A 24,231-nucleotide genomic window follows, 5' to 3' on the forward strand; every position below is an offset into this window, starting at 1 on the left:
AATAAAAACATATCAGTGATCCATGTTTGAGGAGAATAATGGACAAATATAGTGAAATGTTTTTACACAATATTTTTCACAATGAAAAACGAACCATCTATGCAATCTGTTTCACCATGACACTAGCACAATTTTAACAAAAAAATAGCACATTCTTTATAAAAAATGAATATAATTATAGGCTGTCATTCTATCAGTCATGTGATGCAGATTAATCAGCCCTTGGTGAACAAGGAAGTAGTACAACAGGGAATTAGATGTTCGGTGCCAAGGACTTTGTATGTTTTGTAGTACTTCTGTTCAGTGGCAATGAATTTCTTCAGTTTGTACAAACCTGTAGAGCACTTATCTGTGCACTTGTATATTTAGTGTTGATGAATTAGAGACCCAGTATGTAAAACATGTGTTTTTGTGAGTAGAGAGAGAGAGAGAGAGAGAGAGAGAGAGAGTACAGTTTCATCAATTTATATTGTTTGACCATGCAAACTTTACATAGCGTCTGTTATCGATCTAGAATGCATCACGAATGGTGACAATAAATTTATCCTTTTCAGTTTGCTTCTATATATTACTTATTTGTTGAGAATACAACATTATTCTCATAATTTCGTTATTTTAATTTAAAATTCAATGTGTACAACAAAGATGCCACCTACAAACACTAAGTATCAACCGGGCGCGGCGTGGCGCCGCGCGGGTATAGCTAGTTCACTCTACATCTCAAGGTAATAATAATCAGTTTACATAAACAAGAATAGTTCCAATCCAAAAACTCGTACGATCTCTATAGTTTTGTCTGTCTAAAACATAAACCCATGTATCAGTTTACAAAACGAGCATAATCAGCATCCATTATTATGAACTTAACAGACGCATCTAGCGTGGTAGACTAGCAGACGCCATGAACTCACACTCTAAGCTATAGCATCGTCGGCTTTCTCTCTTGCCCAGTTCCATCGTGGACGATTGGCGAGAAGCTGTTACTCTTCTTTGAGTTTGTGACTCTGGTAGCATTCGTTCTTCATTTCTCGGATCTGCTTGACTTGCGTTCACCCGTTTTGTTCGCAAAGTCTGCAGTTCCGTCTCTACTTGTTTCATTGTGGGTCTTTCTTCACCGTGTAGCCTTAAGCACACCTCTGCAAGAGAGGCCACACTGTTGATCTCTTCTTTGGTTGCCTCCTCAAGAACCTGAGAGTCAACAATACTTGTGATATTTCCATCTTTGAATTCCTGGAGAAAATAGTTTGACAAGCTCTTGACCGTGCCTGATTCACTTGTAAAAACAGGTTTCATTCTGAGAAGCAACTCCACTAGTACCACACCGAAACTGTACACGTCACTCTTCTCATTTAACTGTCTGGTATGGAAATACTCTGGATCTAAGTACCCAAATGTACCCTGTACATTCGTGACAATGTGTGTTTGATCAGTTGGAACCAATCTAGACGCGCCAAAATCTGAAACTTTAGCTGTGTAGTTCACATCCAAGAGTATATTCGAGGACTTTACATCACGATGGAAGATTGATATTGAAGCTGAAGAGTGGAGATAAGATAGAGCTCCTGCTGTTTCCAGGGCAATCCTTACGTAATCAATCCAAGACAGAGAAAAACCATCACTTGAATCAGCATGAAGAACTTGAGACAGTGAGCCATTGGATACATAGTCGTACACCAGCAGCGGAACCTCAGTTTCGAGACAACATCCGAAGAGCTTTATAATATTTCTATGATTTATCTGAGAGAGAACTGCGACCTCATTGATGAATTGACTGATCTCACGCTCCTCAATGACCTTAGACATTTTTATTGCAACAACTCGCTGATCAGATAACATGCCTTTGTAGACCATGCCATGGCCCCCACGGCCGATGATACGTGTAGGATCAAAGTTGTCTGTTGCCTTCTCTAGCTCTTCTAATGAGAAAATCTTCGTATTCTCATTTGCAGTTTCATCAGATGATATCAACGTTTCTAAGAGAAGACCTTGGTTCTTCCGGAAATAGTTCTTCCGTAGTTGCTTTTGAACATTTATTTTCCATCTGCGAGTGAAACACACTACACTGAAGCTCAGAAGAAGAATGCCCAAACCACAGGACAGCCCAATAATCATACCTGCAGGCATTAATCTCTTTTAAGTTTCTGTTCTATCTTGTCTATCATAAATGTAACAACAAATATAGTCTTACCTAAGAGTAGAGGCTGTTGTTTTATCTTAGTGCACTGCATTTTTAATGGATCATATTCAGTCTCGAGAGGACATTCAGTACAATGGAAGCTTCCATTGGTATTATGGCAGATCCCTTTACAACTGTTCGCTTGAAGGCATTCATTAATATCTGAAATTAACAAAATCTTGATAAGATGTGTTGACAAAATATATACTCCCTCTGATTCACCATAAGTAGTTCAGGACATGGGCGCTATCTTCATAGCAACTTTGGACAAACACATTTTAGAAAAATAATATTGCTTCAAACAAAAATAACTATATATTATAAGAAACTATTTCACGGCTAATCTAGTCATATCAATTGACACTTCCCATGTTGGTAGTTTTTTCTATACTGATGGTGAAATCTAAAATGTTTAAATGGCAAGAATTCTAAAGCTGATTATATTATGAATCAGAGGGTGTAACATGGAACACAGCACAGCATTGAATTAGCATGAAACAGTACATCAGCCAACTAAATGAGATCTACATGGAAAAAAACTAGAAATAGTAGAAAAATTACTGGCTAAAAGTAACATGCAGTTATTGTAGTAACACGTGCATTTAAATACAAATGTACTCCTACAATTTTATTATAGAGAGTTAAGAAATACTCCCTCCGTTCCAAATTACTCGTCGTGGTTTTAGTTCAATTCCAAATTACTCGTCGTGGTTTTAGTTCAAATTTGAACTAAAACCACAACGAGTAATTTGGAACGGAGGGAGTAGCTAATAGTACATTTTTTCAAGCGGTAGGGGCTGTATCATTTGTAACACTAGAGGGAGGGAGGGAGTACCTCGACAGCCACTTTGGATATATGGATTTCCTTGGAAGCCATCTGAGCATTTGCAGCGGTAACCAGCATAGATTCTTTCAGCAGTTACTTCCACACACTTGCTGTTGGTACTCACACAAGCATATGCAGATCTATTCTGTTGGGCCTCTGCGCAACTTAGATGAGCAGCAACCCATTTGACAGAGAGAAATAACCCATATTCATATACAAGACCGTGACGTTCTGATATGGGGTCCCAACGTTGTTGGTCAGCAAAAGTGATATTAAAGGTCCCTTCATCAACATTCATGTCGATGACTTGTTTCTCCTCCAACATGACCAGGGCATCTGATGACGTCAGATCTGTGCAGTTGAGGTGAAACTCTTCCCTAGCAAAGCAACCCTCTTCGAAGCCGAATGGGAATTGCACACTAATGTTACCACACCAACGGGTACAGTCAGCCCTGCTCGGAATTGGATTATACACTAAATTGATCAGTATAATGTTAGCATGTACAAATGCCAAAAATGGCTCGCAGAAGCTGTAGGTCACTTGATTAGCTAGAAAAAAAGTTACCTTTGCTGTTACTGGAGAAGCCATGTGGAATGTAGGGGTTGTCTGTATAGCCCTCGTTGCACATGCAGTTCCAGCTGTAGCCATTTCTTGATGTCATGCCAGTTGTATCGTAGTTGTAACCGCGGCACTCAGAATGGTCGCTGACACAGGCAACACAGTCGGTGGGTTGATTCCCTATATCCCATGAGAGCATTAAACCACCATCAGCGGTTATGCTGATTTTATCCCACAACTTAGAGGTCTGGTTAGAGTGTGCTCTGGTGTTTATTGTGTCATGGTCATAGACAAATTTGAACTGATAAATGTCACAATAGTTGTGCACGTCTACACGACAACAGCCAAAGCCATTACAGTTGTGCATAGCCACCGTCTCTGAAATTTCTGGATCTGGGCACACAGTTGCGCAGATCGGCTGGATGGCATTCTCTTTGACAGAGTACACTGCCAGGTCGCAGCCAATGATGTTTAGAACAAAGGGATAAAGATGGAAGGACCTCCCAGGTGGTTTGAAAGACAAGTTGTAAGCACTAACACCAGATTTCAAGGGGATGGTATGCGAGAAGGAGGCCCAGATCGAGTTTAAATCATAATGAGAATCACCGCCAAAGTTGACCACTTCGGTGATGCCGTCACACAAGAAAAGTATGGGGGGGTGAGTGGCATCGTTGCAACTGAGGTTGAAGTCAGGCCCACGGGAGCACCTGGATCCGATGCCGAAGGGATAGCTGAAGCTCACACTGCCGCAGCTCGTCGGGCAGTCATCGAGCGTGAAACCGGCACGGGATGGTCGTGCCCAGGTCCCTTCAGGGCTCTGCTGGTTTGTCACAACTCCGGATGCCAGAGCTGTTAGCTTTCCTAGTGACCTGAGTACCAGCAGAGAGAACATCATCGGCAAGATGCCCATGGTGGATCGACAGTTCTACACTACACCTTGCACTAGAGAAATTCAGGTCAGGCAGCAGCGCCTCTCTTATAGCTAGTACCACTTTCATGACTGCCTTCCTACTGCAAATATATCTAGGATATGGTTACAAAAACTTAGAGTTGACCCAAGGAAGACTGCAAGAGGATTCGTGTGGAACTTCCTAGGAGATGGCCATGTGAAAGGAGATGGGCATGCATGACCATGAGTCCATGACCTAGTAAATGGTCCTGTGGATTTGGACTTGAATGGAGCACTGGTGTATTTGATGCGATGTTAAGGAGATGACCATGACCTTGACCTCGTACACAAAGACCTCAGCAAGTCGGCCAATACCTTCTGTCTGCAAATAATTCAAGCCCACCATAATCATTTTGCGGGTGCCATCCTGCTCATCATCCACCATACCCGGATGGCAACCTTCATTGTCCTCCCACTTAGTGGAAGATAAGCTAACTGAGATAAGTAACAGTAACTGAACTCCATCCCCAATTTCAGCTGCTGTTCGCCTAAGCTGCAAACGGGGGTATCACAAAGTAAGAAATTCTGACCGCTGGAGATAAATTACAGACACGGAATCAAGTTTAAAAAAAATAGGAAATGAGCACCTGTACACGGATTGCTTGGGTTTTCGGTGGGGAAGTGGATCCATCGGAAGAACTGAAAGAACCCAATGCCTCAATCTCAGGATGCTTATATATGAATACAGATGATGATGGAGAGGGCGAGAAGCGGCCGCGTGGGCGACCTCCATGGAGCAGCTGCAGCTGCAGCGGCGGCGGCGTGTCCACTTCGGCGAAGTCGCCGGGGGCGGCGAGCTGGTGTGCACGGTGCGGTGCAGGTACCAAGGTACGAAATGGAGGGAGCTTAGCGGAAGGAGGAGAAACCAAGCGCACAAACTGGAGGAAGGGGGCGCTGGAGATGGGGTAGGACGGCGCGCGGTGGAGATGGCGCGGACGGTGGGGGAGCAGAACGGCGGTAGGGGAGGAGAACTGGGGAAGGTGCTGGAGGAAGACGGGTCCTCCACATTGCGTTGGGCCCTCGTAATTTCGTCTATCCTTGGGCCGAGCGATGACCAAGCCTTTCCTCCCGTGGTGTGGAGTGTGCTATTACAGTAATACTCTGCATATCGAATGGTTGCTATATCAATATAGCGGGGCGAAAGCCTGCCCGCGAGCCGTCCGTCGGCGCGGCGGAGCTGAGCAAGCGGTCGGAGAATTTCATCAAGACTAGTAAGCTTGCACGTGCAACACACGTCTTGATGGATATTACAATCAGACATGAGAATCACGTGCATAGAAAAACAATTTGATAGCAGTAAGAATACTACAAATCAACATATAATATAAATGAGCTTTAAGAAACACAATAACTTACAATTATATGCATCGAGCAACAACACAAGTAATTATCTCAGTATTCCTGATAAGCTTATGTGGTTCTCATGGATGTTGTCTTCAGCTTCATTCTTGATGTAGTCATGGAAGTGCACCAAAAATTGTGTTATGAGAATCAACATTCATGCCCTGTATTTGGCACTATACATACTAACATAGTTTTCATCAAAGGAGTAAGCAAGCATCATGACCATCATCGTGCACGGAATTATACATGGCCAAGACATATTAGAGTAATAAATCTGCCATGTTAGCTTATTGACATGTCCTAGGTGCTAATAAATAATAATTATGTGACCCAATAAGTGCCTCTGCCACTCTTGGGATTACATAAGGCTCAGCCACTAAGAACTTACATGACAATTTCAGGAAAGAATGTAACTACTTGCAATCTAGAAGCAACAGCAAATATATTAGATATTGTTGCTTGCATATTATTTCTTGTCCATGGTCATATGCATGAAAGGGTTTCTAGCACACGCTTTAGATATTCTGTAACATGATATTACATAGAAAAATGAAGCATAGGGATTTTCACGTGTAACATCGACAATATATACATGCAGTTGCCTCAAACGGCCATATGATCTTACAAATGAAAGCACAAAACTAAAAAGGAACATATAAGAAATGTGATTCATATAGTATTTCATTACCAACAGGGCACAAAAAATGAAAAAGAAACAGAATCACAAGTCCAAGTCTTCGCACGTCTTTTTATAAGTGCAGCCTTAACTGAAAACCTGAAAGTAAACTAAAATGAGCATGCTTTTATAAAAAAAATAGCAAATATATATGTTACAAGTATGAAGTTTGTAGTTTGTAATTCAGTTCTTTACATCATAAATGTATACACTGTTTTTCATCCTTTGGCAGGGAGTAATAAAAGGCATAGTCCTAAATGTGAACTAAATTTTAATGAGACATAAATTTATTAGCTAGATAATGTTTCAGTCGACCTTGTTTGAGAGGAAGCACCACTATCCATTATTCTGTTATTCAGCTAAAAAAACAGAAAATGAGTATTTCCAATAGCTAGTCATTATCTCTGTATCTCTGAATTTCTTGTACAATCATTGTGTGCTTGTTCAAAACAGATCCCCTGAACTTCAAATTCTACATTTATTTAATTGGAAAATCTAATTTTATAACATTGTTGGATGCTCTATGGTTTCAGAGTAATTGACTATGAAAGGAAGTGACAGAGCAACGTAAAACTGGTAGGATATACACATATGAGTTCTGTGAAATACATGTATTACAAATTGGCCCGTGCTTTTTTTTCCACTTAAATCAAAAGGAGGCAAGAAGCAAACTTTAAATACGTGTGCACCTTGCCTTCTATTATCAGTCAGAAAACCATATAGAGATTGCCCAAATTCAAAATAAATCGGGACAAGCATGCAAGTTTTACCATATCCAGTTTCATGTAAGTGGCTGCGTCATTCAAGCCACCTGTTTTTAAACAAGACTTAAAAAGATAAATTTCCTTTCAAATTTACTATTGTAACATGTTAAAAAAGGAGATGAGGAAAAGAGCATAGTAACATAGCCGAGCACTTTCCATATTAACTCAAGTTCATGCTGATAGAAATCTTGGAAATAATCATTTCTATATGTAACTTTGTAGTGCTTTATCGCATCCACTGAACTATGTCCTGGACTTGGTCTATATATTAAATCATTTCAGCTTCTGGATTGTTGTCATAGAACCTATCTTTATAATACAGTGTACAATGTTTCTAATTGCAAAAAATCCACATGTGTGTTAAGGATTCCCAAAAATGGAACCTAACAATATCACAAATACTTATTTCCATCTCTGCAAAAGAAACTCTCGGAAATATATATCTCTGAATCAATGAGCATAGTCCTATATAAGAATTTACAAAAATCTCTTTCAAAGAAATGGTAATGTCTAATTTACAACAGTGTGCTGGAGTTTTAAATACAACCAGTTGGGGCAATTTATTGGACAAGTTGCACATGTTCATAGAGATGAACGCAAGGAAGCATTGAAGTCCCATGGAGGAAGATGGCCGTGCAACTGCTCGAGCGATGAATAATTTAGGACTGAGTTGTGACAATCATTTACAGCTTCCACCTCAATAGAAACAATAAGTTAATTACATACATACCTTGAGCCAAGTAGAACAATCACGGGAAGCATCACGTGTCCAGATTTAGGGAACGGCGAGTGGCTTTGCCAGTCACTCTCACATCCTCGGGACGGTGATCGGCAAGAAGTGGATGCAAGTGACCCCGCAGGTGATGCCATCCTGCAGAGTTCTCAACACAGCAACACGCAATAAATTCAGCAACATGCATATCAGTTGTCCGTCGTGATTGACCCCAAGAATCAACCGAAGAGGAGGTGGAGCGGGGAGGTCTGCATCCGTGTAGTGCAGCGGCGCTCGGACTGGCACGTGTGCCCGTGGCGCAGCGGGGAGCAGGCAGGCGAGGCCCCGGTTGGCGCTGCGGCGCTCGGACCATTGCTTGCGTGCCAGCGTGGGTGGCGGCAATGCAAGGATCCGTGAGGACATGGGCCGTTAGCGGAGGAGCCGAGCCGGCGGCCGACAGTGGCGAAGGAATGGGGGCGACGGGGCGCTGGCGGCGGCCGGGCGCTGGCGGCGGCCGGGCGCGTGGGTCGCATCAGGGCCAAGCAGATCGGCCTGCAACAGCAGACACGGAAGGCGAGAACCGGGACGCGTGGTTAAATTTTGGTTAGCGCTAATTTTATGATGAGATTAGGTGAGAGGTTAGCGCTAATTGGGGATAGAATCACGTGGTTGCCAAATGAATCTTTCGTCCCTTGGATGGCAGGCAGAGTTTTCGTCCGTTCCTCAAAATTGCCAAACGTACTTTTGCTGAGATTTGGTTGTTATCTTAACGGTTAGATCCAAATGAATTGAGACGATCGTGAGGTTCTAATTGTTTTGGTTAGTTGCGTGTACGTTAACCGGAGTGCACTTAGAAAAGATAATGCTTGCTTGTTTAATAGTAGTATAGAAGATCCACAACTCCTTCGGGCGGCACCAATAATCCCAGCCACCATCAACCCAGAAATCCCAAACCAATCCAAATCAAAATGTTCTCGGCTGTGTAAAGATCATATCCCTTTAAATTAGTCTTTCTCCTTCCCTTCTTGGTGTGCCCTGTTCCCTGTGCCCTTTTTCTCTTTGTTATATCAGGTGGTTGCTATATCAATATAACAGGGTGAAAGCCTTTTTCTCGAATATTTTTTTGTCTAAAAAAAGTAATATCGGATGCTCGTTGACACAAAAACCAGAAGAGAGAACTGGTTAGATGGGATCCAGGGATCTTCTGATAATCATGAAATTGCTCGGTCATGGACAAAGCTTTGAAACCTATTAATACCATCGAAACTCAAAATTTTTGTTTGGAGGCTGGCACAACAATCTTTGCCATCCGCAGATCTCCTTCAACACCGGCACATATCAAATTCAAGCTGCTGTGCTCTTTGTGGATGCGAGGACTCTTGGCGGCACTCTTTACTGGATTGTACTACATCAAGATGCATTTGGGCACTGTGCGATGAGAGCATCACAGAGAGCATGGCGACATGCACCGAACCTTCAGCAAAAAACTGGCTTTTTGCGATGAATGATCTACTACCGCATGAAGAGTTCATAAGGATGATAGTTACACTTCGGGCAATCTGATATGGGAGACGGAAAGCTATCCACGAAAGCATTTTTCGGAGCCCACGCTCCATCCAACAGTTTGTGTTATCCTTTATAACAGAGCTTGAGTCAATCAAGACTCCAAGGCTCCCAGGCCCAGTACCGCCTCATGACAGGACTCAGAGATGGATCCCGCCTTCTGGGGGATGTTCAAAAATAAACGTGGATGAAGCTTTCAGTAGATTCGAAAGAAGGGCAGCAGCTGCTGCTGCGATCTGCAGGACGGAGCAAGGAACATACATTGGAGCCTCAGCGATTGTGGTGGAGAATATATCAAACCCAGCTATATATAATGGAAGCTCTAGCTTGCCGAGAGGGTATAGCACTAGCTGAAGACCTAACACTGAGAAATGTTGTTTTAGTTGCGGATAGTCAAGAGGTGATCAAAGACATAGAACAAGAAGCAGCTGGTCCATATGGTGCAATCATCAAAGAATTCATAGATCGGAAGAATATGCTTGACAAATGTATTTTAGTTCATGAGCATAGAAATTTCAATTTTGAGGCTCATTGCCTCGCAAAACATGCTGCTACTCTAGGTATTGGAAGACATACTTGGTTGGGTCAACCTTTTGATCCCAACAAAATACCTGTAAACCTTGTTATTGAGTAATAAAGTGTGTGGTTTTGCCTAAAAAAGCAATATTGTTTTTTAATTTTTGCCTTTTATTTTTGGTTTGTTTATTTATTCCAAAAAATATTTTTACTTAATTTTTTATTGCAGCATGTATTTTAAAACATTTATGAGGTGTATTTTTACCAGTAGGTGTTTTGTTATGTGGATAGTATTTCTATTTTTAGGTTATACATTCATGAAATTTACCATGTGAAAGCATGAGCATATTTCTACTTTAAGTATTGAACATTTATGATTGAAGCGTGTAGCAAATTATTGAACACTATTCCTAAATGTAAAAAATGTTCATATATCTAGAAAATTGCCCATGGCTATCAAACGTTCCCGGGTATGAAAAAACAAATATTCATGATTTACAAAACATATTTGCGTATCTAACAAAAAAGTATAAAGGTAATAAAAAATAAATACAAAAATAAGGAAACCAAACAAGCAAAACAAGTAGATAAAAACGAAAAAAATAAGAAAATAAAAAAAACATGCAATAAAAGAAAGAAGAGAACATTATAGCTAAAATAAATTAGATAAGGGGGGATCTTACCATCATGCGTCGAGCCTGTCACAAGAATGTGGTAGAAAAGAAAATAGGAAAGAAAAAAGGAAAGGGAAAAAGTAGACACTCCCAAAAAGAATATAAAGTCTATATCTATACCTACTATTAAAGGGAATATGTATTCTTGGTTTAGTTTAGTCCTTTTCATTTGGTTTGAGTGCACGCTAAAGTTTGGTACTGTCAGGTCGTACACAGGCTAAGCGATCTGGGCCAGGTACTTGTATGTGGATGAGCCTTTTATGGGCTTTCAGAGAGATTGTGAAAAAAATTGGGTCAAAATAAATAAACATTATGGGAATTGAACACAGCTGTTAGGATCTTTAATGTAACAACCAACGACCTATGCGCTATTTACATTTACAAATCCCAACTCGCTCTAAATATACGAGTGGCGGCCCTCATGTTTAGGGCAAGCTAATTAAGCGAATGAGCTAATTAACGAAAGGATTGTGGGCTTAAATAAAATATTTAAATAGATGTGGCTAATTAAAGAAAGGATTATGGGTAAACCGGTGAAATAATTGAAGAAAGATTGTGGTCATAATAAATAGAACATTCAAATAGATGAGGCTGATTAAATGAAGGATTTGAGATAAAAAGGTAGGATAATTAGAAAGAAGGATATGTCGGTTTCAATGTGTTGGGCTATTAAATTAGAAAAAGAAAGATTTGATTTCTGACTAAAAAGGGTGAGGACGTCATGGTAATTAAAGGAAGCATGATACTTAAATGAAATTAGTGCGAGATTATGCTCGACAGAGAAAATATGTAAAGGGTAAAATGCATCGTATTTTTTTATGTTCATTTTGTAGAAGGATGCTGCGTTGCAGCATGTTCTTCATAGTGAATCTGGTGCTATGGAACATTATGCTTGCACAAAACATTAATTTTTTCCGTTGCAACGCACGGGCTTGTGTGCTAGTCTATATCTATATCTATACCTACTAATAAAGCAAGGTGATATTCTTGGTTTCGTCCCGCGGTGATTTTATTTTCTATTTAAGATATATATGTGAGGTGGTACTAATTTGGGGACATATGACACACGCACGCACGATCCGTCGAGCACAGCCCGTATTGTGTCGTTGTGGCCCATCTTATATCTTAGTTGTAGCCCGTTTAAAACACACACCCCGACGGGCTGACTGCAGTCCAGGAAAATAGAAGGAAAAAAATGCTCTCCAGAATCGTACTAGCGATCTCCAATGTACTAATGTACACGGCCATGTGAGATAATGAGGGAAGGGTAAACTAAACGGAATTAAAGGAGGACGATGAAGGTTCTAGCACACGGACGTTATTAAAGGAGTTAGGAAGGCAAGGCTCCGGGCCTCCGGCGCATGGCGTCCTTGAATTAAGCGGATTCATCCATATTTGAAAAAAAATAGGAAGATTGACTCACGATGTGGATAAATTAAATGGATTCATCCCTAATAAAAGAGAATTAAAGGAGATTAGGAAGATGGGCGCATGACATGGCCAAATTCAATGTACTTATATGAGTAAAATCTACTTAAGCTAGCGGGAGCAACCTCCTGGACCTCCATAGGAACATTTTGCACCTTGGATAGGTGAGATAGAGTAACAACTACTCTTACTCTGTAACCTGTCTGTATTCACAGTAAAAGGTGTCATCCTGCCATCTTCCCTAATGAGTGAAATATCTGTGATTAATGCAGCTTTATCAGACGGCAAGAATCCACTACCCATTGGAGGGGATGGGATAGACGGACTCCCCCCAACAACGCTACCAATTGAAATTTGGGTCGCCTTCTTCCATAACTTGTCAAACAATTTTGCTGGGTGATAGCCCACTGGTGTTGGGGCCTTGTTGAAGCTGTAGTGTATTCACCAATTTCCCGTGGATTTTTCCTGCCATGAAATAGAAGCAATTTGAGTAATGTATGCCACAAATTCAGCAACATGTGATTAGATCATTATGATCAATATGCTTACAATTGGAAAGTATACAAGCAAGATATAATTAATTACCCTAAACACTTTAATTGTAATCTTTTGACGTACACCATGAACATGAGAGACTGGTTGTATTGTGCCACCTGGAGCGATTTTTGACCCCTTAACAAGTTGGAAACCAGGGCAGTCCATGTCATAGCACCCTGTATGATATGTGTCTCTCTGTTTCACACAAAGTTATATGGTCACTAGATATTCTAGCTTTGTGTGCTACAGTTGAGGAACATAGTTTTTGAGTGAAAAGGCAGAAACATACCGTCCAACTCGTGAAGAAGTGAGTATGTGAGTCCCCATATTTTTTTGGGTCAACCTGGGAAGAAACTGAAGAGTCATTAAGAGCATTATAAATGGCATCGAGTACGTCCAAATTAATGATGGTAAGATGGCTACAATCTGTAAAAATCATAATATATGTAAATTACGACTTACTTGCCACCCGACCCAAATTGCATTCTCATCTGTCTTTGGATCACCCTCCATGTTAGCAATCCAAATAGATGTTATGATATGACCAGCACTGATATTGTGTCCGTACACATCCATTGTAGCAGCAAGTCCATAATAGCTACTGGGATGTGTCCTATGTGTCGCAAACTGTAGAAGGCAGAAAGTTAAAAACTTTGAAAGTGATGGTAAGAAAACATTGGCTTGTTAAAAGTTCCAGGATAGAGTGACTCACATAAACGATGTCATTGGAATTTTTTGATGGAGAAGCATGTGCATACCATGCCTGTAAGGCTTCAGAGTGAGTATGCAATCCAGATATTGCTTGTTCGGCTTTTGTTGCTTAAAAAAAATAAAACATGTGGAGAACAAAATATACATTTTAAGGGAAAACTAAATATGCATAGCTTAAATAGTTATAGCGGGTGACTGAAAAACCTTCCGTGCACAAAATATACATTTTAAAGGTAAAACTAAATACGCATAGCTTAAAATGAAACATGTAGAGTACAAAATATACATTTTAAAGACTAGAAAATAAACTATAATGTGTAAAATCAGCCAATCATGTACCATGCATCGAATCTGAGAGGCACCAGCCCTATGCCCATGCCTTTGTGGCAATCAACCCGTGCAGATTTGCCATTCATATAAAAAAACCACTCATACATAGTACAAAGATGAAAATTAGGAAACTATAAGAAAATCCAGTTCGAATAACCCCAGCAACTCCTATACTCCAAACTCCTACACCTTCGCTATGAGAGAAATGGTTGTAGTTCATCACATAGTTGCATTTCTCTATTTTCACCTTCTTTTGGTACGGATTAATTTTTTTTCTATAGAATGAACAATCCTTTCTATTTTCACTACTATATCACCCCATCCGTTTCGAAAAAAAAAACTACTATATCACCCCTTGGTTCGAACTACTAATTACTCAAATTTGTAGGAACAACACGTTTACCTTTCGGTTGGTTGGATGCAATCCACCTCCATGGATTTGGTGAGCAATGAAAACAACATATATGACAAGAATATGTAATCCTAGATTAAGTTTAGACATGATGAGATGCAAGATAATTACATGGGATGAGTCCTTTATATAGATGAATTTCCAGTTTTATTAGGGAAGAGTGAGTTCCAAATCTTGCAAATAAAGTGGTACAACTTATATCTTCACATCTCTATTATTGAATACATATGGACGAGATGTAAATGAAAGTTAATAAATGCGAGCATTAAAACAAAATATTTAGGAAGGCAAAAACTTTGTCTTGTTATATTAACCGGAGATCAAATAACAACAAAGGACAAGTCCGGTCTAATGTAAATGAAAAAGACGAGTCTGGTCTTCTGCAAGCCATTCATTTCGGAAGATATAAAAGAACGTATCCTCTCCCATCCAAATTAATTGTTGCTGTCTTAGTACAATTTTGAAAATCTCCATGCATGTATATCTGCAGAACACGTTTACGTTCTGGTTCCATGGAAGATGTGCAACACAAATCTTCACAAATATGTACAAATAAATGTATATGTGTACGCACTAGTTTTTTCAATATCTCACTGTATCTCTAGCACTGAATACATATGACAAGATGCAAATGAAAGATAATAAATATGAGCATTAATTTTTTAAAAAAATTGTGATATTTTTACTAAATTAGCCAAGAGCGGATATTTACAAGGGACGAGTTGTTTATGTTGATCATTTTCTATTAGCAATTCATTAAAAGAAATGTGGATATCAATCAAATCTTCACAAATGTGCACATTTTTGTTGACACTAGTTTTCAATATATAGCACAACATACATATGGATATGGACAATGTGTAAATGATAATCAACAAATATGAGCATTAAGTAAACTATTTATAAGGCCAAAGCTTTGTCAGTTACTCAGTTATATAAGTAAAGCAGAGAGAACAGTTAATGAGTCCATATAGTCAATTTCTACTAGTCATTTAGTACAGAAGATATGATTCTCAAATCTTCACTAATACTTGCAGACGAATATATACGAGTCCCCATTAGTTTTTCAATATTTCACACAACTGATTTATTTCTATCTCTAGCACTGAATACAGATGGAGGTGTAGCCTGGATATCTGCAACTGCTCGTGCTCAAGCTGAAGCGGCATCAGGATTTTGGACAATCCAGGAATTGCCAACGGCGTCGTGAGCCAAGGACAGACTCGACTGACAGTGTTGTTGAAGAGCCAGTTGATCCGGCTCGATCCTTTCCAGGTGTTGGACTGATGTTAAGGGCTCCAGCGTGCAGGCTTTCAGATTCATGGTCCTGGTAACATGTGATCGGAGCATTTTCCCAAGGCTGTCCTGATTTCCTTCAGCATCTCGTCGATCCCGATGTGCCTCCTGCAAAGGGTGGGAAAACAAGGGAAATGAGATCTTGCAACGGCAGAAAAGAACAGCTTCTTGCAACACCGAGGAAATTAAAGTGAAAAATGTTCAATTTGTACAACATGAGGACAGTTGAAGCACTGCCCGAGAAAACTCGTGGTATGAACAGCAATGCAAGCACAAACTTAAGCAGATATCAAACAGGAACAACAGATTAAGTACACTGCTTCGGTTCTTGCGGATGCACGTAAAGCTCCGAGGATTGTCGACATGTGGTTGTTTTTCTTCTTCAAGGAAATGTCGTCATGCATGCAGATCAGCTTTTTTCCTTTACCAAAACGCATTGCCCCAACCACAATGTCACATCACATGCAAGTAGATCAGTACTGTCTCTGCATGTTCCGCGGGCTCTCTATCCTGGTTTGTGCTTGCACTCTCTCTCCTGGCTAATTTACACCATATGGGTGGGGAGAACGGGCAGCGTGCTGAATGCATGGCGCAGTACGCTTGTGTCACTGTGCACAGGTTAAGCAAATATCCAATATTATGAGCTGTTTAAGAACACAGTAAAACATGTGTTTAGTTGGTCAGGTGAGGAGACTTAGACTAGTCATAGTGGGAGTAACTTCAGCAGTAACTTTGAATCCAACTCAGCAAATTTGCTTATGTGGCAATGAGTTAATGAGGAGAGAGGTACTTGTAGTAACTTAGCTAGTTACTGTAACATCACATGTCCCAATGCAATATGAGTCTGTAACTTAATAAATGAATCTTTGCATGTTATCACCCTTAAGTTACTACCCACTATGAAGATAGTAACATAGTCTAGGGATATGCGTATGTTACTAATGTATGTTACTATCTATTGTGACTAGTCTTATAGTACGCTTGCACCGATTGCAGCTTGAGGTCTTGAATAGTCCCCAAGTTCCTTATCATCGTCTTCTGACATATGGTGTCTGCTGAAGTTTACATTTAGCTTTTCTTTGCTGGCATTCTTGTCGTCGCGTGCGTATGAATTCGCGTAGGTAGCGGGCGGTCGTGGCGGTTCTGTTGCGGCCTCGCCGTGACGAGCGCGTTGTGTGTGCGGCCTGGGCAAGCGAGTCGCCAGGCGTGCGTGCGCGCGCAGCGGAGGCTGATCGCGTGGGGAGCTACGTCCCGTTAACTACAAAACTGGCCGCAGCTTGGTTTAGTTGAGAGAGTGTTTGGATACATTTTAGTCTCATGACTAAATATAGTGAGACTAAAACTTGCTAGCCTTACCCATGCTTGGTTTCAAATACTAAAGAGATTAAAATCAAGCTAATGAGCATTTATTATCCTCCAAACCCTCCAATCCAGAACTTGCCTGTGTTAAAGGAGAAAAGTTAAATGAGGAGAGAGGGGACTAATCCACATTTTAGTAGAGGTACCCCTAACTAAAAAAATTAGTCTTAAGACTAGTTTTAGCCCTTCTTTAGTCAGGGGTGCTTGAAACTTTAGCCTCTTAAAATGACTATTTTTAGTCAGACTAAAATAAGTCCCTTGGATTCAAACACCCTCTGAGTTATTAGTGGTTGGGTGTGATGTGTGCATGCATGGGTTAGTGGCCGGATCATGTGTGGGTGCGTGCGTGTGCTGGTGTGTGTATGCACCTGGGTATAAAGCCAGAAATAAAGTAGAACAAAGGCGCCAATATTTATCGCAATACAGCTTGAAACTGCTCCAGACATGTGACGTTAGAGCATGATTAATAGTATAGCCAATACTTTTTTTTTGCGGGGCTGTATAGCCAATACTTGGCTATATGGAGTTGTCACAGTCATTTATAGCCAACCTAATATCCATTCATACAATAGTTAGTCATACTAGTATACTATACCATTAATATATGGTCCACCACTTTCTCCCACAAAGGGTGTTAGAGTTCGTGTACAGCCGGCTGTAAGTGTGTAGCCTGCTTCTAATATATCTCCTCTTCTCTCTCCTTCAACTAGATACACATCTGATTTGGCACTCTTACAGCCCACATACATCACTTTATTGTAATTTCTCGTAGTTACTCTGTAGCAACACACGGATATTTAGCTAGGCAATCTTCTTTAAACAAAAAAACCCCCATAAAAGGATCTTTTATTAATTGGATAAACTGTTACACACACATGTAAAAGAGGATTTATGTCACATTTGGATGGAGTCTGTTTTGGCATGGAGATTGTAATTGTCAATCACAATTTAGTTCACCAATAATTCTGTAATAACAACAACCTTCAAGGTCACCTCATCGACCTCTTTACCCGACTCCTCATTGAACATGTCTATGTTGATATCCTCAGCACCGAGGCCCTCATTCACGGAGACGCACCGCATAATGAAGAACTCGTCCTTGCACACCATCGCATGTGGCACCCTCTTTTGCGCTTGCAGTGTTACCATGATATTGCACTTGGATCGTGGCGGCACAACACATTTCTCCGGCTCTATGCAGTATTGCAGTGAGCCTGTCATTTCGACATCAAAGGCAACATAATCATTGGTTATGTTGGTTAGCTGAAGTGAACACGGTATCAACTTGTTTATCTCGAAGGGAAAATTCAGCTCAAGCCTATCAAACTCAAGCAGCTCCCACGGGTAAGGGCTTATCTGCATGGAAAAAATTGGCACTTCCATAAGTACGTTTTAAGCTAATAGTGGAGTAATCAAAATTTTGGAGCCTATGAGCTTACCGGGCCAACTAGCGAGTCACCAACATTGTTAATGTGCTCATTCGTATTTTCCAATGCATTAAGCATACTGACTATATCTGATATTTTAGGCCTCTTCTTTGGAGAGTCTAACAAGCACTTTAGCGCTATTTCAATGCATTTAGTTACCTGCTGGTATCCAAATAGTGGATAATTCACTGATTTATTCCACCTGTACCTCCACCTTCTAAGTACCTATCATTTCAAAAAGGTTATTTATAATGACCCATAAAAATGATTTATAATGATGACTTACACAAAACCACCAAATAACATCAACAGGATCTCAGATATCGAGACTGTCCTCGAGTAAATTGCTACCTTTTTCACCCTGCCTTAGCTTATTGTTTGCACCATGGGTTCATGCTTGGATTGTTCTTATCAACCAAATAATTAGCAATGTGATCCAAATATTTGCGCCATTAGCTAGATTTGTGACTTGTTGTTACATCAATCTGTAGTTGTGCATTTTTGTTACTTTAACTTAGAGATGGTGATACACCATTATGAATGTGCACATTCAAGATTATATAAGAACTTGTAGTAAAAACACACCATCATGCACACATTTATTTGGCATTGTTTTTTTCTTGGCTATAGTTATTTGCCTCCCAACAAACTTGATTTATCTCACGTTTCATTAGCATATACCATTCAGAATACTAGGAATTATTACAACCAATACGCGCATCTTGAGAAAACATTACCATACTTGGTGAAAATCTTTTCATAAGTACATTATGTTGTTGGTAGGTATTGTGTTAGTTATAAAACAAGACTTTAGGCATTGCAATCTGTGGCTCGGCATGCAAAACTACAGTCCAATACTAGTTTTAGTTTTCACTTCTCCACTTCTCGTGCATGTATTTGTGTCTAATTTTTCATCAAATTCTTTCAACAAATGTCACATGAAAAAATAAATATAATCATTCATAAATTATACATAAACCATGTGCTTCGTTCCTGCCTGCCTCACCATTGGCCATGCTGCATTTGTTTTCGTAGTTTTGCGCAATCACATGCCTCGAGATGCTCACATGCATGCATCTTGTTCTGATTAACCCTGTCGACTGGCACAACTAAGGCGGTGTACATGCCACTGTGTATTCATAAAAAATGCTGCTCCCTCCATCCAAATTAATAGACGTAGCTTTAGCACAAATCAGAGGGGGTACAACATTCTGTTTGACTCACTCACGTCATAATTTGTTATATTTTATCGTCCACATATTATTCTGCACAACAGAGAAACGACATATTATACCCAGCATGATTTGTTGCCTCTAGCAGACATCGTTTTGCTTCCTTGTGAAATATAATTGGCTGCAAACATAGCACATTTGCATCAGCCCGCTATGCACCTAGCTGATTCGGGGGAATCATTCGCTTCTCTGTTACTTCTAGGGCCGCTAACTCCACTAGGTGACCGATGGCTGATGCATGCCTCCGCTCGTCTATGTTCTACTCATGTCGACCTCTTGTATGTTAATACATCTGAGTCGTTTTATGTTGAAGTTGATTGTCTGAAACTACATTGATGTTATATATCTATAAGAAACTATAATTTTGCATGCACATTCAGGTTTGGGTTATTATCATTTATATATTCAAAAAGTAATTTATCTCACATAGTTATTTTGAATTTTAGCTCAATTAGGACTTCATGTATAATTTGTATTAAAACCAAATTATTGTTAAAACAAATCGTTAAAGTTAGTATGTAAAGTAGAGTTGCATTGTTTCTCCAACTCATCAGAGTCGTACTATTTACTAAAAAACAGCGCGTACTATTTAGCCACCTATTACAGGTTATATGCATTACTGATTTCTTCAAATAAACACATTTGTTTACGTTTTTTTGTATAAATAATCACATTCGTCTACATCTTCATAATCTTTTTTTGTGAGATACATTTTCATAATCTTGACCTGTCACGATAGAAAAGAAGTATTTAGCTTTGTGGATGAATATGGCGTACTATATTGTTATAATTTAGACTTGCAACAATAGAAAATACTCTACAATAATATAATATAGATTGATTGATTTCTTTGCCGGGCTTAATGCTAATGTAGCTATTATTCCTCTAAATTGATAAGAGGGTGGAATAGTATTTTAGCCATATTCTTTGAATTACCGTTATCTTGCAGAAAAGCGTAGAAGTATAATTTTATTCAAACTTCATGAAAATATACATCATGTAATATTCATTCCAACTGTTGGACATAGCCTGATTTATTGACAACATGTCTTGTTTCAGAGCTACTAATACTTGATTTCGGTATAGACGTATAATATAGTTTGAAATTTGATCCAGTATATGCAGGAATAGAGCAAGATGTGGCTTCCATTGTAATTCTACCTGAAGTACTTGAAAAAGAGTAAGGTAGACAAGCTTGAACTATGAGTTGAATAATCCTTACATTTTGAATGTCAAGGTTGCCCTTACATCCAGTTACGAGTTCTGTAATTATAACTCCCAAACTGAATATATCTGACTTGATTGACACCTGACCATGCTTTATGAATTCCGGAGCGCAATACCCACTGCATGAAAGTATGATCTATAGTTATATTATCTATGAAACTGCATGAAGAAAACTTTGTAAAAGGTGAGAAAGAAAAGTGGGCTCTATATGTGCAAGCTTATAGTGAAATTGCGGAGTTACTAGTGACAATGTGTGTTACTCCATCGAGTAGTTTTGATATACCAAAATCTGTTATTTTTGGTACCATAAGATCATCAAGCAGTATATTGGCAGGTTTAAGATCCCTGTGAATAATACCCTTTTCCTTATGAAGATACTCCAAGCCTCTGCAAATTCCTTTAATAATTTGGTAACGGGTATGCCATTTAAGTCCCCTTAATTCATCTATATAAGCAAAACAGAGTAAAAGCCAGGAAAATAAGAATAATAAGGAAATTACAATAAACTTCGTAACATGTCACATGCATTTTCCTACCGGTAAGATATTTGTCGAGGCTTCCTTTGTTGATATACTCGAAGCAAAGTAATCTTTCTCTTATCTCTGCAAAAATAAACTTTGGTGTTTCCCCTGGTTCTGGATTTATCATCGCTTTACTCTCTGTATTGGCACAGTAACCTAGTAACCGTACTATATTTTTGTGTTTAACACTGATCAGGAAAGTAGCCTCGCGATAAAATGACTCCTCTTCGATTGTATGGCTGTTCAGAAGTCTTTTAACAGCAACGCTCCCGTTTTGAAGATCACCCTATTTAACTTGTCTTGTTAGCACAACCAAGAGCATTTAAACCAAGTTCTGCTCTGCTGTGATAAAACTTTTACGATTGAGGATTTTAGAACCTAAGATTACCTTGTAAACGATTCCGAATCCACCACGACCAATTTGTCACGCATCAGCAAAATCCTCAGTGATGTGTTGTAAAAGTCCTAGCGGCAGATTCGTTGGCTCCACGCTTTCATCAAGTAGTGTATGCTCCAGGACATTAGATTCAGATTTTATGTCCACCCTGATTACAGCATGCACTTCCATCATCAGACCACAAAGAAATTAATTTGCTTCCTGAGCACTGTGATGTTCATTGATGCAGGGTAAGTATTCTTAGTTGAGATTATTTTATTCAACTTAGCATGACAAGTATATATGCAACAATGACGGCGTTATAGAATCCTAAGATGAAGCTCAAGGAAGCTCTCATGGTGATGCTCACTGAGATTCCGAAAAAAAATGCGCAACAAATGCATGGCACTTGCATAATGTTTCAAACAAAATGCATTGTCGAATCATGATTCAAGACTGGACAGTCAGGAGATCACTGAAGAAATCCCAGAAGCAATGTGACATGTACCCTATCAATTGTCTTGGTATTAGAGTGCACTTGCATCAACCATAGTTATCACGTAGTACATGCAGTTGAGCACTGGTGGGAGCTCATCCTACCTTTCTCTCGAAGCATCAAACATTATGTTGGCCATACCATGTAAAATCCCAGAACCTCCTTCGACCTTCACAGAAAATAATATGTTCGGTAATTGTTTCTTGCTTAAATCAACGTAGCATGCAATAGCCTACCATATCAATCTTATCTTTAACTTCCTACCACTGGACAGTCCCAGGAAGTTAATTGGTACCTTCTGTTTGATTGTATCCCTCTCTGGGCTAAAATAGATACCGATTGCGTCAATCACGTCTCCAGCATTGGCAAAGAAGCCGACAATACTACCATTGCTCTGTAGCGGACTTCGAAAACGAGTCCCGCCTCCATTTCCATATGGTCCGTAGCTACCGGTATTGGTGACAAAGTAAAGTGATGTTACAACATCTGAGTTTTCCGAGTTCCAGCCTACTGTTCCAGAAACTTCCATCAAGAAATCTGACTGGCCAAGGAGAATCTACAAGTGAAGCATATTAATTATCATCACGGCCATATGTAGAGAGGTATAATTATTTGAGATTATAAGGATGCAATAATGTTTCTTATCTGTTGGTAGTGAACTATTGATCGCCATTAAAATTATACTACTCCCTATATGCATATTAAACCATCAGCAACGCACGGTTGATAGAAGTTATTATTAATAAGACTTGTACTCACCGTGTGAGAGCTCCCTTCTAGAGGATTAGCCGTCCCTCCCCATGGACCACCGGAGTGTTGTTGACCATCGCAATCACTATATGTAAACATAAGTGAATTGATTACCCTACCGCTATGAATGACCACGCTTATCAGACGTCGTGGCAACACATCCACGTCACTAGGCCTCCCTGAACCACCACCCCATGGCCCAATTTTTGTAACCGGGTCCTGAGTGCAAATCCGGTTCACGAAACTTCAGAAAATATTAAATAGTCTGAAAATAAATGAACAAAACAATTTAATTGCAAGTCTATTGTCACCTGTTCTTTCGTTGATCCCCTGTCATTTGGCTTCACATATACACCAATTGCGTCGACCACCCTCCCAGTATTAGCGAAGAAGCTAACGATGCTGCCATTGCTTAGCACTGGACTGTGAAAAGGAATTCCTCCTCCTCCTCCAAAAGGTCCATACCGACGAGCATTGGTAATAAACATAACGGATGTTACAACGTCAGAAGAATATTGCGTAGAGGAACCAGTTGTTCCAGAAACTTCGGCCAGAAACTCGGAGGGTCCTAACAGAATCTACAAGTGGAGAAAAATGGTAATAAGCCAAGGTACAAGGGGGTAAGTTGAACGCACGCCTTGAAATGGAAGCATGCAAGTCCTGAAATGGAAAGGAAGCTTGGCTACATACTAATGTAAGACGTTTTTTCACACTAATGTGTAGTGTCAAAAAAAAAGTCTTACATTATGGAATGGAGGGAGTTGTTACTACAGTATATTTTAGAGATAACTGCACTGGTGGTACACCAATTTATCCTAAAGGTTTGCTTTGGTTCACTAAGTTGCCAAACGTAATGAACTAGTCCACAAACTTGTCATGCGGATAGATTTGGTCCAAATTGTATCTGGCAGGGCTCGGCGTGACCACATGGACTGCCATGTTGGCAAAGGAGTCACACATGGCACACATGACACGGAGGAACTAGCCCGGCGACATGTAGTCTCTACAACTTAAAAGGTGTCTAGGCATACTGGTCAAGGACCTAAGTGTGGGGATGGCGACCGGCGAAGCCCCTGGCGATGCGGGCGCTGCGGGAGCCCGGCCGCCGCCCTCCCCGTCCCGGCCCTCGAGCCCCCCCCCCCCCCCCCCCCCCCCCCCCCCCCTCCCCCCTCCTCGTCCCCTCGCCGGGCCCTTCCTCCGGCTCTCCGCGGCTGCTGTGGGCCGACATCGCCGAGGCCGACGACGTTGCCGCTGGCCGCCCCGTCGTGTGCCGGGATCGTGTTCCCCCCAAGGCCCCGCCGTGGCCGCTGTGACACCCCAAAAATTTGGCCTTGTTTTAATGAATTAAATTTTTTGCCAGGAATTAAAAC

At 40.3% G+C, this 24,231-nt stretch overlaps 3 protein-coding genes across 3 annotated transcripts; all 3 read right to left on the reverse strand.

Annotated features, from left to right (window-relative positions):
- Nucleotides 1-121: 121 nt before the first annotated feature.
- LOC125510923 (wall-associated receptor kinase 5-like) lies at nucleotides 122-5,797 on the reverse strand. Its single transcript, XM_048676212.1, has 5 exons — nucleotides 5,098-5,797; nucleotides 3,568-5,003; nucleotides 3,012-3,476; nucleotides 2,189-2,338; nucleotides 122-2,114 (listed from the first exon to the last, which is right to left on the reverse strand). Exons 2-5 carry the CDS (start codon nucleotides 4,469-4,471, stop codon nucleotides 877-879), a joined length of 2,757 nt encoding a protein of 918 aa, XP_048532169.1. The 5' UTR covers nucleotides 4,472-5,003; nucleotides 5,098-5,797; the 3' UTR covers nucleotides 122-876.
- An 11,819-nt stretch (nucleotides 5,798-17,616) lies between these two features.
- On the reverse strand, nucleotides 17,617-21,807 carry LOC125507444. The gene is made up of 5 exons (XM_048672021.1): nucleotides 21,668-21,807; nucleotides 21,255-21,368; nucleotides 20,714-20,837; nucleotides 18,272-18,484; nucleotides 17,617-18,188 (listed from the first exon to the last, which is right to left on the reverse strand). Exons 1-5 carry the CDS (start codon nucleotides 21,805-21,807, stop codon nucleotides 17,781-17,783), a joined length of 999 nt encoding a protein of 332 aa, XP_048527978.1. The 3' UTR covers nucleotides 17,617-17,780.
- On the reverse strand, nucleotides 21,628-23,934 carry LOC125510925 (horcolin-like). The gene is made up of 5 exons (XM_048676214.1): nucleotides 23,173-23,934; nucleotides 22,871-23,080; nucleotides 22,348-22,667; nucleotides 22,216-22,280; nucleotides 21,628-21,784 (listed from the first exon to the last, which is right to left on the reverse strand). The coding sequence occupies exons 1-4, from the start codon at nucleotides 23,347-23,349 to the stop codon at nucleotides 22,238-22,240; spliced, it is 750 nt and encodes a 249-aa protein (XP_048532171.1). The 5' UTR covers nucleotides 23,350-23,934; the 3' UTR covers nucleotides 21,628-21,784; nucleotides 22,216-22,237.
- Between the last annotated feature and the right edge of the window lie 297 nt (nucleotides 23,935-24,231).

The sequence above is a fragment of the Triticum urartu genome, chromosome 5, assembly GCF_003073215.2.
Source record: "Triticum urartu cultivar G1812 chromosome 5, Tu2.1, whole genome shotgun sequence".
NCBI classification, from domain to species: Eukaryota; Viridiplantae; Streptophyta; class Magnoliopsida; order Poales; family Poaceae; genus Triticum; species Triticum urartu.

Excerpts from the sequence above, each read along its gene's own strand:
- LOC125510923 (XM_048676212.1), bottom strand. The coding sequence starts at position 4,471 with ATGGGCATCTTGCCGATGATGTTCTCTCTGCTGGTACTCAGGTCACTA. Across the intron at positions 3,477-3,567 it reads CTTCTCCAGTAACAGCAAAG|TGTATAATCCAATTCCGAGC; the intron begins GTAACTTTTTTT and ends TGATCAATTTAG. Across the intron at positions 2,115-2,188 it reads ACAACAGCCTCTACTCTTAG|GTATGATTATTGGGCTGTCC; the intron begins GTAAGACTATAT and ends TAATGCCTGCAG.
- LOC125507444 (XM_048672021.1), bottom strand. The coding sequence starts at position 21,807 with ATGGAAGTGCATGCTGTAATCAGGGTGGACATAAAATCTGAATCTAAT. Across the intron at positions 18,485-20,713 it reads GCAACCTTGACATTCAAAAT|GTACTTAGAAGGTGGAGGTA; the intron begins GTAAGGATTATT and ends TTGAAATGATAG. Across the intron at positions 18,189-18,271 it reads GTGACTCGCTAGTTGGCCCG|ATAAGCCCTTACCCGTGGGA; the intron begins GTAAGCTCATAG and ends TTTTCCATGCAG.
- LOC125510925 (XM_048676214.1), bottom strand. The coding sequence starts at position 23,349 with ATGTTTATTACCAATGCTCGTCGGTATGGACCTTTTGGAGGAGGAGGA. Across the intron at positions 23,081-23,172 it reads GGGGATCAACGAAAGAACAG|GACCCGGTTACAAAAATTGG; the intron begins GTGACAATAGAC and ends ATTTGCACTCAG. Across the intron at positions 22,668-22,870 it reads TAGAAGGGAGCTCTCACACG|ATTCTCCTTGGCCAGTCAGA; the intron begins GTGAGTACAAGT and ends CTTCACTTGTAG.